Consider the following 15507-nt stretch of genomic DNA (forward strand, 5'->3'; position numbering starts at 1 on the left):
TACAACCCGCTTCTATATCCACGACCTTCACCTTCAAATGTAAACATGGCTGCAGTGGGGAGAAACGTGAGAGCGCTTTCAAGTTCGTTATGTAAGTTATTGCAAAGTGCACTGGCTGTTATTACTGAAATTTAGCAACTGCGTTCCACGGTAACGCTTAGATACTTGAATGTAAATCCTTTGAAGTTTATGATATATATGCTAGGCAATATTACTCCATTATGAAACCGGTGAACCAAGCCAAGGGCGAACGCATCGAAACATTTGGAATGCTTGGTTGACTGTAGATCTAAGACTGAGCCACCATCAGTTGATGATTATGCAAAATATTTGCAGAAAACAATTACATTTCAAGCTGTTTTCACTCATTTGATACTGGAAAGAAGAATAGTTCAGCAACACAACACAGTATAGCTAAACCCAGTGGTCAAGAATATGTGATAGTAGGAATTTGTATGTTAATCGAACAACACTCTTTTCATCCGTTTTCCTTGAGCCTCAGATGTATTGTATATATTACCTTATATCCTTATGACAGTAAAGATAATCCAAATGCTAAATGAAGACAAATTTGGGTGGAAGGACTAAGGACAAATGTGGAATGGTAAGGGTTGTGAAAACAAACAAAGCTTATAACCTACATCATTTAATGTCATCTGATTTCGAATTTACTAAATAGAGTCTTGCTGTCTTGATGCAAATAAACCAGATTTTAAAGAAAACTAGTGATTAGACTTTTATTTATGGTGTTATAATTTTTAATTGCTACCTCAGTACCAGGGTGCATAAATCTGTGTTTACAAAACTAATTACATAATTTTTGGACATTATAAAAGGTGAGGGATATAATTTTATTTTAACAACATCATTAGGAGAGCATTCAACATGATGAACTTATTACCACTGACAAATACAATCCAGATAATTACACTGCAGACATATCATCATGTTTTTTTTATATTATATCTACTTCAAACTACAGTCAAATCCCGATGAGTCGAATGCCGGTGTCTCGAATATTATGCATAACTCGAAGTACCTGTCGGTTCCGACCATTCCCTGTTATAGTTGTCATCATTTGAATACTGGTTACACGAATTCGTCTCATAAATACACACGATGACTCGAGAAGGAAATTTGGTCCCATGAGATTCAAATAACAGCAATCTTGTATACATAAGCCGAAGTCAGTCAATGAGAAGTTGATTGGTGTAGCAAACTGACCAGCGCGGCTCACACCTTTCCGCCATTGACGGGGGAGTTCAAAAGGCAGATTAGTGATTTTACGGAAATCACTGTCTGTGCTAATCAGACAGGAACTGATAAGGTGTCCCTATTAGTGATATGGAAATCATTAGATAAACAAATGCTTAGGCGGAAGAATTAGGACTGGATCATCTTTTTTTCTTCCCTCATAGACATACCTATGTCTCGAATACATCGATAAGTCGAATTTATTACTTGGTCCCCAGCGATTCGACTCATCGGGATTTGACTTACATAACATTAACAAGGTCTATATGGTGGCAGTCTGTAAATTATCGAGTGTGGACTAGATATTTAGAAAATCATGAGCGTCCATCTATGCAACTGGGATATGATAACGGTTGGCTCTCATAATTTTGTGAATATTGTATGGTTTATGAGAATCAGAGCTCTGTGAAAATAATTTTAGTCATGATTCACTCAGTGGTCAATGTATATTTTCTGGAGTGCTTGTGAGCTTCAGCTTTATAGTAGAGAAAATCTTAAAGGTCACTTGCAACGCAAAACACAACTTTGCAGATTCTGATACCTTTCAGTGTGGACTTACAGTAACAAATTATCAAATTTGCAAATTTAACTTATGAAGTTGAAAAATAACGCGATGAAACACACACACACACACACACACACCAACCCCCACCCCGCAGAAAATCGGAGTTCATCAAACGATTCAGTGGTTTCAACAGCTGGGGTGAAGCTGTGCTGCGCTACGCCCATAGCGCATGCGCAGTGATTAGGTTCGTGCAGCTTGAACCGGGAAGGCGACTCGTAAAAAGCTTGAAAACTGAAATGTTTTAATACATGTCTATGGAAACATAGAAAAATATGTTGATTGTGATAAGCAGTATCTGTCACAGACAAAACTCAATGTCTGTTTTATTGACACCTATGCGTGTGCCTGCCTGTCTGCTAATGACAATATGCAATACACAACTTCAATCATTGACCACATGCAATTTCAACTTGAAACGTATCAGACTATACACCATAAACAAAATACATTGATGTATGGTTCGTGCACCTGAGTTCTGTCTCTGTCACATTATGTAATTACACAGAAAGGCAGGTGTGATACTTGTACACATGACATGTTATTATGTCTGTGGGTTGCAAACAAACTGCATCCATTTTTCTCAGATGACTGGATCGGCCGGAAACCGGTGCAAACTCAAATTGTCAGTTTCAAGTCATGCTTTGTACTTGAATGAACGACAGTTTCCAGCCACGCAGTAGTTCACCATCTCAGTATTTGGTGATTGGATCGAACGCAAATGCAGAAAAAATGAGCATGTATTTACAAAACCCTACATCTCTATATACACACACACAATGAGCCCTCAGCGTACCGGCAAATGAACCAGCCAATGAAAGACTTCGTTACACTTGAGTGCACACCCACCCGCTCTGACTGGGTTCGGTCTCCCAGTGCTTCGTTTCGAGGGAAGTAAACCCAAGTACCAAATATTGCACTTTTGATTTGCTATTGTACGCTTATAATTTTGTAATGTTTATTTGTTTTTTCATAATCAGCAATGTATATTATATGTCATGAATAAGTGATAATTGTGTTTTAATTATGTTTGGTTTTTTTGTTGCATGTGACCTTTAAAAGTCCTGGGAAACAAATGCTAAACTCTTTGCTTGCCTTGATTTGTATCACTGACCAATATGATGTGTTATCATTACAGCCAATATCCTAACATCAAGTGGGGCTCGGATTCCAGTCCTCGCCAGTCTGCGCCATCACTCTGAAGATGGGAAGAAATCTGGTAGGAAGAAGGGCAAAACCCCTGGTGGGAAACTGGACGACCCAATGGAAACCTCGGATGAGCAAAATAACCCAGTTCTGGAGAAGGAACCATTAGAGCGATTTCCTGATGACATAAATCCCATCACAGGGGAAATTGGGGGTCCTCGCGGGCCGGAACCAACTCGTTACGGGGACTGGGAACGCAAAGGCAGAGTCACAGATTTCTGAATTCTGATCAGCTGCACTGATCTGTCAACAGTATTGAAATATTTTGGTTTTGATCAGAATGAATGATTGCTCCAACTAGTCACACTGGGATTTATGTGGACTATGGATATACTTAATGATCCTTTGTGTCTCCAGGAGGCGGTAGCTCTGTGAAGTTAGCATTCATTCAGCTTTAGCACAACTGCAGTTACACCAAGTTACAAAAGTACCCATGTCAGAACTGATGGCATTATGAATTTGTGAATGTTTCACACGGTTATACAATAATGGGAATGGTGATGTAATCATGGTAGAAACACCATCATGTGTGCATATGTAAAACTGTACATTTACTGCTAATAAAGAAAATTGAAAAAAGTCATATCTTTGTTGTGCATGAGGAGTGAAGTATCCTCAACTCTAGTGGCAGGGGTGTGTCTTCCCACTACTGGAAACTGTCTCCACCATCAGCAGGCAGAAGGTGATGTAGGCGAGGGATGTTTCATGGTAAAAGCACAAACCTGACTGGTCATGTCCATAGAGACACAGATGTCCAAGTCAGTATACAGCAGAGGTATGCAACAGAAAATTGTAACTCGCTCACTCATAGAGGAATACCGATAGTTTTCCAAAGAAAACGTGGTGCTCATTTTGAGTAGACAGTAATTAATGTAACTGTAATCAATGCTGTAGATGTAAGGTTTATGTTTTCACTGCCCTAAGGTGCCTCCATGTAACAAGAGCCTGCTGCCCTGTGTATGTTTGTCTGATGTTACAGGTATCCTGAGGGAAGAAAGATTTCTCAGGTGCCTTCACTTGTAAGGTGGCATTTCTAAAAGACATCAAAGACATTCTTTATTACAATACCAGTGTGTTGAACATTATTGTTTCATCAGAAATTAGGAACAATTAGCACTCTTCCTCGATTTAAGATACCACAGTGATGCCACCTTCATGCAGCTAATCAAAAACACACCAATAGCACAGTACATCATCCTCACCAGAAACACACCAATAGCACAGTACATCATCCTCACCAGAAACACACCAATAGCACAGTACATCATCCTCACCAAAAACACACCAATAGCACAGTACATCATCCTCACCACAAACACACCAATAGCACAGTACATCATCCCCACCAGAAACACACCAATAGCACAGTACATCATCCTCACCAGAAACACACCAATAGTGAAGTCAAAACATGCCAATAGCACCGTGGATTGTCCTAACCACAACATGAGAGAACACAGTACATTATATGGGGATCATGTTTATTTACAACAAGATGTTTCTTCTCTCAGTGATGACATGGTTCTTATAGTTGTTAACTAGTAAAAGATTTACTTACATCAGGCAACAAACTAAAATATTTAACACAAGAAGAATCCATTTCCTCAATTTTAACATGATAAATTGAACAGTTTTTCTAAAACATTCACAGACATGAAACTGAAGCGCTTACACAGCATATAATAATCAAATACAGACTATGAAGACTTTCAGACGATCAACATGAGGGATGCTTTGTTACCGATGGTGTTAGCCCCTATGTACATGATGTAGCCAATGTTGAAATGGAATATAAGTTTAAAGTTAAAGGCTTCAACGAAATGATAATCTCTTCCTCAGGTCAGTTTATCATCTAAGTTATAATATAGTGATCAATTATTGAAACTTTCAACAAATTCCATCCAAGTATAATAAAGATAACATTAAAAATAAATATTTCAGTTGATTACATTGAACAAAAAAATCTGAAGTTTTTCATTTGTGTAGTCTTGCCATACAGGCAAAATTCTGACAAAGAGTGACAATGGTGACCATTACTGTGTGGGTATCACCGGTCAGGGGACAACAATGCTCCTACTGCAACATCAATCGGCGGGCTGGCCCCGTGAGGCAAGCAGACAAAAACATAAAACTGATTTTCCAGTTTCTTTTAAGGGAAATTCTGTTATCTTGGGTTTCAGATGTGCACATGCATTCATATCAGTTAACTGGAATATTCACACTTGAGCATAACCAATCTGGAGGCCAAGTTCTGTCAAAAGCAAAGGGTTGACAAACACTGAAACAGTACCAATGACCACTCTCAATTTTTTTCAAGAACTGCTAAGTTCTTTCAACTACTGACCATTAAACCAGAAACAACTTCCAAGCACACTTCAGATTTATTTCTAGTCAAAACTTGTTTATGTAGTAATTGGCATTACAGATTTGTGAAAATAATGCAAAATGACAACATTAGATGCACCATTTGACTTAGATTCAACACATTCAGAATAAGCCAAGTTAAGATCAGTGACCAAAGTCCAGATATTGTTAACACTTTGCTTCCAACTGACAATCTGAAACATTGCTTCAGTCTCAGATCATTTCCCTCTGAATTCAACTGATTGTTTGAGATCAAAGGGAATGTCCTTCATTCTACAGTGAGATGGTCCACGACAACAACCTCCTCCATAGGTTCCCACATACATGTACTCTACTGCTACTGCTCTTATGTACAATGTAAAATCTAAAAAATAAGAGGGAATTCCAAACTTTTATCTGCATGATCTGTTGAAGAAATCATTTCATTTGACTGTGTGTATTTTAAAATATTCACAACTGTTCAAATGTCTTAATTTCTCACACCATGGGAGATTATTCCATGGAAAATGGTCGACACACTGCTGGGAAGGAGTCTCACACACTGACCAACAACTGGCCTTTATGAGCGGAGAGCACAAAACTGTTGAAATATTTCCAGGATGTGAATGTCAATGTCTGCTGTGAAGAGAAGTGTCTCAAGGGTACTGATATACTTGTACACCAACTTGTGATGCTGAAACAAAAAATGGGATTTCATATACAAGCAAGTCTGGTAATTCCACGCGTCTGGTAATTCTGCGCAGCTGCAATAGCGTACTTCCCTATCGAAGGTAAACATCGTCTGCGACCACATTTACACTTGAAATAGGGACATTTCTACAAGGGACTGGCTTTTAATCACTAATGGTAAGTAAATAAACAGTAATTGACAGATAAATTGACAGTTTTATGAAAATTCGTTTTCTTCAGACTTTGAAACCTTTTTCTTCAATACTTTGGATCTATAGCTGGATGTTATGCGCATCAGTTGCTGTGCAGAATTACCAGACAGCAAGCGATGTCGTCTGAACGCCAGTAAGGTCAACCGTATGGCATAATGCAACGTTCGAATCTCATAGTCGTCAATAAAACTTATATTTCTAGGTAAATATGATGCATATCAGCATGTTTAGTCACGTAAACCACAAAAATAAGAGACGTTAGTGGCCGTGTTGCGATCGATGTGCTTAGGTGCACGGAATTACCGGACGGCATTGTATATTTTAGGAATAATATTCCATCTACTGATAACATTAACATTCACTGCAGCTTATTAGGCAAGCAACAATAAGTCTGAATCTATTTTGCCAGAAAACGGAGTTCTTCAGAAGGAATGTTGAAGCAATGAACCTAGCTGTACCTGTAGGAAAATCTGCTGGAGTCTCTCTATGACCCATTTGTACCATGGAGTGTTGTAGTCAATGCCGGCACCTTCACATCGTGCCAGGTGCTCCGTTAACAGGATGATAAAACGCTGAAACAGTTGTCAGGTTTCAGTGATCAGAAAAATGTTTCAGACCATTACACATATCTATAAACATATACAAGTAACTATAAAACAAAACAAATGAACAAAACAATTAAAGGAAAAAACAAGATCTTAACACAGTCCTTACCGCAGCCTCAACTGGTAAGTTCTTATCAGTAACTTCCTACAGATTTCTCTCCACATGAAATTAGTGGTAGAAAGGAGAAAACATAAACATGGCTGGACCAATGAGAATGCTGTATTTATAGAAACAGCCTTTAACAGGTCCCCCCTATCCAAAACATTTGAACACAAATACAACCTGTTATCAGCATTGAGAGAGCATCCTATTTTTTTCAGAAACCCTTTCCCCCCCATCAAGACCCCATCTGTAATCTGAAACCATTCTTTTTCAAAAGCATATTTGGAATTGGAATGAACCCATTAATCCCTATCAGGAAATGTTTGTCTGCAGGCACCATTACATTTTATTATCATGCTAATATTTTTTTTCCCTTTTTTATTACACTCAGTGATAATTAAAGTACATTCAAAATAAGATACAGTATGAATATATCCTAGCTAATATTTGTATAGCGCCAATATCCAAAGGCACTTTGTTTTTTCCCTCGATCATTGGATGTCAATCTCGAATGGCACATATTATCAATTTCAACTCCCTGGGAAGCATACAACTCTTGCAGCCACTAGGCACACCGAGTTAATGTGGCTTTCCCCATCCTTACGAGGTACTCATTCACAGCTGGGTGGACTGGGACACATAGTCACAGTACTTTGTCCAAGTTTACTGCACATTGCTGTACCCGCAACTGGGTGCTTGCACATATTCACGTTGTCACCATCTGGTCATATACCAACGGATTCGTGGGTTCTTTTAAGTGCACATGGTTGTGACAACACTGAAAGAGTCTGCACACAAAGTTGACCTCAAGTTTTACACCCGGTCACTGGGCTCGATCACCAGCTTAGCGCCTTAGACAGCTCGCCCACCTCACCCCTTTCACCCACACCAAATCTGTATCCTCTTTAAAACCCGGCAGTGCTGGACTCCACCACCATCAACTGACTGACTGAGTTTTTTCACCCACACCAAATCTGTATCCTCTTAAAGCCCATGTGGGGAATCAGTGCTGGACTCACACTCAATTCCCAGCCTCACCATCATGGAAATCAGATCTTTTATTGTCAGATGTTGAACATGAGCGGTATCATATAACAACCTGTTTTGAATGAGGTTGGTCTCACCTGGAAGATGATGAGAAACAGCCTCTTCTGCTGGCTCTGTGTTGCCTCCAGCTTCTCCTCCATCCTGTCAATCTGCTCTAATGTCGGCACGTCTTCGTCCTCGATAGGGTCTGGGTCAAGGCCGTCCGCTAACCTCCGCTGTGCTGCCTCCAGCTTATCCTTAGCATCTTCTACCTTGCGTTGTAACTTTCCAACCTGGTTGCTCATTTTGTGGATTGTACTATGCATTATCTCCCATACGTAGAAACTGCAGGACCAAAAGAACATTAAACCTTGCTTGATACCATGTTACTATGAAGAAGAAACTGATACAATAACTTGCTTTTTGCAGAACAAAAAAGCCATTCATGAATCACCACACATGACCATGTTAGAGAAGCTGAAGGCCTCTGTTTTACCAACTGCTATGCGGAAATGGGCAGCTATGTTACTGCCAAACTAGTATATTATAGTTCCACACTTGCCACATAAGTTAATATTGAAAGCTACAAATACCAAGGGACCCTCAAATTTGACAACTGTGATAGAACTGACACATCACATTTCTAAACAAACCACTTGATTCCTAAATACATATCTGCTGCCATTTAAACCTAAATTTCATGTCTTATATACACCTAAATGACGTATGGAATGTAATTATAACTTTGTCACCTTGGAATCGGTACTGACCAAGCATAAAATTGGTAGTTAAAGCCCCTACTTCATATTTGCTACAGAAACACAACACTCTGCAATATTTACTTACCAGGAGAAGTCAGGAAGCATCTCATTTGAGAAAAGCCAGTTGGCCACCGAGGAGCATTCTACGACCTGTGTCCTCACCAGTTTGTCCACAAGGACCACCATCATCTGAAGGAAGAGGAGGCACTGAATTGTGGAAGTAACGACTGAATTGTTTGTAGTAACTGTCTGTGGCAGCAAAGATTCAGAGTTACTTCCCTTGTACACATGGCCGCAATGTTTCATGACGGGATCGACTCAAGTAGCCTGCGTGTACCCATATACGAGTGACAGGAGGACACTTCATGGACTTCTTATGCCTGACTTGTGACTCATCTTCTAAGTGTGGATACCAAATTAAAACAACAAACTTCTGCCAGCATCTAACAATATTCTGGATTCAAGAATGGAGGCTGGCTTTTTCACAGTTGCAAAACAGTGACAAATCCTTACACCACCGTTACACCGAGCTTGCGACCCCACTGCGACCGATTGTTGCCTCTCTGCCGCATTCACTCGCGCAGACTCGCACTGAGATCATCATTTGGTCTTAGGAAGCTCGCCATACTCGCCAAAACAATCTCCCTCACTTGCCATCAGTTGCAGAGGGTTCTGCGAGTGTATGAAAAGGTTCCATACTCTCGCATCAACTATTGCAACCGATGCCACCGATGGCTCACTCGCTATTTCGGTCGCAATGTGCTCGCATCGGTCGCAGTGGGGTCCTGGTGTGGTCGCATGTCGGCCAAATAGCGCTATCAGTGGCGAGTGCACCAAGACCCCAGTGCGAGCAATGACAATCAGTGTCGAGCACACCAAGACCCCTGTGCGAGTACTGTGTATTACACTGGTTTCAATGCGACCTGTTATAAGCTTCAACACATCTTTGTCTTCCTTTTCATGACAAATTGGTTTGTTTATTTGGTATAATATGGCTTAAATCATTTACAAGTGGAATATATAAGAAAAGCAACATGTCTGGATGTGAGCTTAATTGGGAATAACACCACTTTCGGAATATGTCCTTACTCCTGTATCAGGTGGAGGAGAGGCAATATTAAGACAATCACCTGATGAAGGAGTAAGGAAATACTCCAAAAAGTGGTGTTATTCCCAATAAAGAAGTTCACTCAGAAATCTTGCCTTCCTTATAATACAAGTTGATTTGAAGTAATAAGCTACAGGCATTGTCGTCTCACTGGACTTGACTTAAAATAAGACGTTTCCATTTTCTTCTGACTCATATACTTGAATTAAGAGATCATGCTTGCTGTAAATTGAGTGTAATAAAGAGGCTTGGCCCTTGAGTATAAATAGAAGTGAAAGATATAACCCTGTGCTTGCTTATCATGCATACACATTGTGAAACCCAACTCATGCAGAAAAAAAACAGACAATAAGATAGAATTAACTATTTAATGACATAATCATTAACGTGGACAGATTAATAAGTTTTAATACACTATACTGTATAATATATAAAGACATGGTTGTTTCGATTTCATACCACACCACATTCTGGAATGTTCTCCCATGACATCAAATCACATCACACCAAGGAATGTTATTACATATCTGGGTCCAACCGTCGAGGTGGGCATGTGAGGGTCACCATTCTGTCCTGCCAAGCAACTGCTCCTCTCATTGGGTCCTTGAAGTAGTCTTGTAGGTACAGCCTCGAGGTGGGCATGTGAGGGTCACCATTCTGTCCTGCCAAGCAACTGCTCCTCTCATTGGGTCCTTGAAGTAGTCTTGTAGGTACAGCCTCTCGAGGGTCACCATTCTGTGCCAAGCAACTGCTCCTCTCATTGGGTCCTTGAAGTAGTCTTGTAGGTACAGCCTCAGGGGTGGTGGCATCTGAGGGTCACCATTCCCAAGCAACATTAGGTCCAGGGTTCAGCTGAAGTAGTCTTGTAAGTACAGCCTCTGGGCATGTGAGGGTCACCATTCTGTCCTGCCAAGCAACTGCTCCTCTCATTAGGTCCTTGAAGTAGTCTTGTAGGTACAGCCTCGAGGTGGGCATGTGAGGGTCACCATTCTGTCCTGCCAAGCAACTGCTCCTCTCATTAGGGGTGGGCACAGCCTGAGGTGGGCATGTGAGGGTCACCATTCTGTCCTGCCAAGCAACTGCTCCTCTCATTGGGTCCTTGAAGTAGTCTTGTAGGTACAGCCTCAGGTGGGCATGTGAGGGTCACCATTCTGTCCTGCCAAGCAACTGCTCCTCTCATTAGGTCTATGAAGTAGTCTTGTAGGTACAGCCTCAGGTGGGCAATGTGCAACTGGAGGGTCGCCTTGTAGGTACAGCCTCGAGGTGGGCATGTGAGGGGTCACCATTCTGTCCTGCCAAGCAACTGCTCCTCTCATTGGGTCCTTGAAGTAGTCTTGTAGGTACAGCCTCAGGTGGTGGGCATGTGAGGGTCACCATTCTGTCCTGCCAAGCAACTGCTCCTCTCATTGGGTCCTTGAAGTAGTCTTGTAGGTACAACCCTCGAGGTGGGCATGTGAGGGTCACCATTCTGTCCTGCCAAGCAACTGCTCCTCTCATTAGGTTGTTGAAGTAGTCTTGTAGGTACAGCCTCGAGGTGGGCATGTGAGGGTCACCATTCTGTCCTGCCAAGCAACTGCTCCTCTCATTGGGTCCTTGAAGTAGTCTTGTAGGTACAGCCTCTGAGGTGGGCATGTGAGGGTCACCATTCTGTCCTGCCAAGCAACTGCTCCTCTCATTGGGTCCTTGAAGTAGTCTTGTAGGTACAGCCTCGAGGTGGGCATGTGAGGGTCACCATTCTGTCCTGCCAAGCAACTGCTCCTCTCATTGGGTCCTTGAAGTAGTCTTGTAGGTACAGCCTCGAGGTGGGCATGTGAGGGTCACCATTCTGTCCTGCCAAGCAACTGCTCCTCTCATTGGGTCCTTGAAGTAGTCTTGTAGGTACAGCCTCGAGGTGGGCATGTGAGGGTCACCATTCTGTCCTGCCAAGCAACTGCTCCTCTCATTAGGTCCTTGAAGTAGTCTTGTAGGTACAGCCACTGAGTATGGGCAGCTGTATGGTCCTTGTTTGTGGTTTCAGGAGGACCGTTGTCTTCGTCGAGAGTGATGCCTCATCTCCAGGAACCTAACACGAGTCCATGATTGTCGTCATCATGGTCAACCTCGACTTCTTGGATGCCTGGGTGCCTCAACCTCAAGAGGTTGTGAAGTACTATACAGCACTCTGTCATGGTCTGGACAATTTCAGGGGTTTGATGCAACACAGTCATGAGACACATCCATCTGTTAGCCAAAATACCGAAGGCATTCTCAACCACACGTCTTCCCCTTGATATACGGTAGTTGTAGATCAGTTCTTCTTTGCTCAAATTTCTCTTGGACCAGGGCTTCATGGGAAATGTTCTCATGGCAAAAGCATCATCAGCCAGTATGAAGTAGGGCCGGTTTCTAGATTGATCATCTTATTTAGGCTCAGCTGGTTCAATGCCAAGTGTACCATTCTCCAAGCGTTCTTTGAAACTTGATGCATTGAAGATTTGGGGCAACTGATTGGTGTCCAAGACCTCCAGTATCCACCCACAGGAACTTGTAATCGTGGTCCACCACTGCCAGCAGAACGATGGAGTAGCAGCTTTTGTAGACACACCAGTAGTCGCTTCCACTCTGAGGTGCACAGATTTTGATGTGTTTACCATCAAGAGCTCCTATGGCATGAGGTACTTGCCATCTTTCTTCGAACTGTTGGGCTATCTTCTTCCACTCTTCCTCTGCTGTAGGTGTCTTGAATACCTCGTCTCTGTAGGCTTCTACGATAGCTCTGCAAACTAGGGGTACCTAGTTGAACTGAACTGATGTCCTGCTGACGCTGTAGCTGTAGGCCATACTTGCATACTGGTCACCGGTGGCTAGGTGTCTTAATGTCAGTGCGAGTTTCAACCCTGCTTCCAAAGAGGGCCTGTAATTGGTGCCTTCTCCAGTTATCATGGGCCCTACTCTTTCTAGAATTTCGTTCGACTGGCATCCTCATGTAGTTCTTGAACTGAGTTGGATTCTCTTCCTTCAACTTCTGGACAAGATGGTAGTACTGACAGCGGTCTTGTCTCTCCGAAGGGGTAAGCCACTCTCGTATCCAAACTTCATGCCATCGACGCCTTCTTCTCCTTCGCCGTGAATATGTGTTCAACTATAGCCAAGGTGCAATTACCAATATCCTGTTTTTGTTGGTGGGTTTCCGACAGCAAAGCAAGGACCAGGGTCATTTCAGTGTCCATCGTCTCTAGGTGTTTTCAGTCTGTTGTTGAGGCTCAGAATGATCTCAGTCGGTCACGACCGTTTTTAAACTTTTTTGGTGACCGATCGCGAATAAGTCTTGGTGAGGTCGTATAAGTCTCGATGCGATCTTACAAAAAGCCATGGTCGTACTAAAGTCGCACAGAACTCACAGACTCGCATTGGTCGTAATACGGTCGTACTCGATAGCATGAACAGTCGCACTGGTTGCATGTCAATTGCAGGTCGGTTGCAAGTCAGTCGCAGAAACTGTTGGTTGGTTTCAACCCAGTCGTGGCTTCTCGCAGGGAAAATCGCCAATACTGTCGTACCACAGTATGACCATATTGCGATGACTATACAACCGATCGTATCGCTCTTAACTCAGTCTCAACTCACTTGCCCAAAAAATTACCCGTGAACACTTTTTGGTCGTAGTGGGATCGCACAGCTGGCCTGGTGTAACCGGAAAGTCAAAATGTGTCAAAATTGGTCGCAAACCACTGACCCTTAAACTGAGGTATTTTTCATTTCGTACATTGATACTGAACTCAACTTAATAAAAGTACTACTGTTTGTTTGCTGTTTAATGCTACAGTAAGGAATGTTCCAGTTACAGTAGATAATGGAGTCCATACCCGTTAAAATTGTCCCATCAAAACACTTCCTCAACCCAGGCCTTGACCACCAACATGGCCGGTCGCCTGATGGTCTGTGTACATAAGAAGCATATAAGACAGGTACCTGTTGTTGAGTCATAAACACCTTGTACAGACTCTTCAGGATGTAAAACTGGGCCTTGTATGTTTCACGTAAATACTTACCTGTTGGTGAGTCTTAAAGACCTCGTAAAGACTCTTGAGGATGCAGATCTGGGCCTCTTCAGTTTCCCCTAAGGACTTCAGGTAGGAGTGAAATCTGAAGAGAAGAAGCATTCAAACAGTAAATATATCAGTGATATATCTTGACACAGACACCAATATTCTGCCTTCAGCATTGCATAAGATTACCTGTTTTAGTTAAATTGTAACAACAATTAAGCAAGTGAAAACAATGTTAGAATCGACATCAATATCAGTACAACTTTGAATTATGTAATAAAAAGGTTTATCATCCAAACGCAGCTCCAAGATTTCATAGCTTAGCCATGATAATGTCAGAAAAAAACATACTTAATAAGCACTACAGTATGAACAGGAATCAATTATTTAGTAATTTCGTAATAATAATTAGTAATTTGAACAGTATTTAGAAGGTGAGTACTTATGGATCTTAACATGTTTATTTTGTGGAACATAACCTTTCAGAGTATAGTCTTATTCCTACATCAGGAAGGAGTATGTTCCTCAGTCTGACACTCACACTATACCAGGAACTGCAGGTGCCAGCACTCAGTGCTTGCTTCATATAATCTTGATATTATCTTTGGAATAATTCCTACATGAAAGTCTGAGACTAAGCAACTGGTCTGTTGACAGAATCTAGTAAAAACCTGTCTAGTAAGCTCAGCTAACAGAAATTCATAAAACGAAATATTTTACCAATATGATGGCTAGGGTCAAGTGCAAACTAGCAGCCTCAACAGTTCAACATTTTCTATGATCTGAGATTCCTGGTTTAGTAGGGCTCGGTTAGAGGCTACACAGTGGCTTGTACTCACTTGGCAAGTGCTGCGAAAGAATGGCTAAATGACTTGCTCCCTAGGTACAGCAGGCTTGACACAAAGACATCGATCTTCAGCGGATGGTAAGGTGGGTCATCTGTAATATTTCAGCTGATGTTATACACACTACATACACACCTGAAACAGTCCAGTTGCGGTTACACACACACACACACTATATATATATACAGTGAAGCCCCGTTAGTCCGGACTACGATAATCCAGATGTCTCGCCTCCCGGACCATGTCAGCTTGTTACCAATCTATGCCTATATAATTTGCCTCGATAATCCGGAAATTCGGTTTCCGGAACCGGACGGTAAGTAGCTGTCACCAATCAGTAAAATAAACAGTAAATTGCTTCACAGTCCAGTGTGGAAGGGGTGTTCACGAACAGTAACAACACCTCCCGGCGATGTTTACTTAATTAACTGGCCAACTGGGTTGTTGTTTTAATTAGACAGTAAAAGCTCCCGACTGAAGATGCTGTACATTTACACCTTGATTGACACCACAATACAAAGGCGTGGATGACAAGTGAGCTGTTTTGTGATTGGTTAATGTACTTTGACAGACAGATGCGGTCACGTGGACTTAAAGTGATTTTGCTTTACAACGCTGCAAGTCACAAGTGTGCTTCGCTAACTTTGCGAAATGTGACCAAATACCACGTCTCATATTAAACCGATGGATGCAGGAATAATTCGGACATTCAAGGCATACTACAATAGATCGCTTGTTAGACATTACCTCACCTGTGCTGAGGA

The 15507-nt window shown here is 41.8% G+C and overlaps 2 protein-coding genes across 2 annotated transcripts in view; one reads left to right on the forward strand and one right to left on the reverse strand.

Annotated features, from left to right (window-relative positions):
• On the forward strand, positions 1-3592 carry LOC124265647 (succinate dehydrogenase assembly factor 4, mitochondrial-like). The gene is made up of 2 exons (XM_046700441.1): positions 1-91; positions 2955-3592. The coding sequence occupies exons 1-2, from the start codon at positions 46-48 to the stop codon at positions 3242-3244; spliced, it is 336 nt and encodes a 111-aa protein (XP_046556397.1). The 5' UTR covers positions 1-45; the 3' UTR covers positions 3245-3592.
• Positions 3593-4486: 894 nt separating this feature from the next.
• LOC124265649 (nuclear cap-binding protein subunit 1-like) overlaps positions 4487-15507 on the reverse strand; it is a 42888-nt gene continuing 31867 nt past the window's right edge. The window contains exons 18-23 of the mRNA XM_046700442.1: positions 14738-14837; positions 13902-13995; positions 8848-8951; positions 8100-8346; positions 6726-6839; positions 4487-6059 (exon numbers count right to left, since the gene is read on the reverse strand). Of these exons, the coding sequence (XP_046556398.1) occupies positions 5946-6059; positions 6726-6839; positions 8100-8346; positions 8848-8951; positions 13902-13995; positions 14738-14837 (773 nt within the window). The 3' untranslated portion in view covers positions 4487-5945. The remainder of the gene's footprint in view (positions 6060-6725; positions 6840-8099; positions 8347-8847; positions 8952-13901; positions 13996-14737; positions 14838-15507) is intronic.

This window comes from Haliotis rubra, unplaced genomic scaffold (genome assembly GCF_003918875.1).
Source record: "Haliotis rubra isolate DU_JTF1 unplaced genomic scaffold, ASM391887v1 Scf99, whole genome shotgun sequence".
Lineage (NCBI taxonomy): Eukaryota > Metazoa > Mollusca > Gastropoda > Lepetellida > Haliotidae > Haliotis > Haliotis rubra.

Excerpts from the sequence above, each read along its gene's own strand:
- LOC124265647 (XM_046700441.1), top strand. The coding sequence starts at position 46 with ATGGCTGCAGTGGGGAGAAACGTGAGAGCGCTTTCAAGTTCGTTAT. Across the intron at positions 92-2,954 it reads AGCGCTTTCAAGTTCGTTAT|CCAATATCCTAACATCAAGT; the intron begins GTAAGTTATTGC and ends TTATCATTACAG.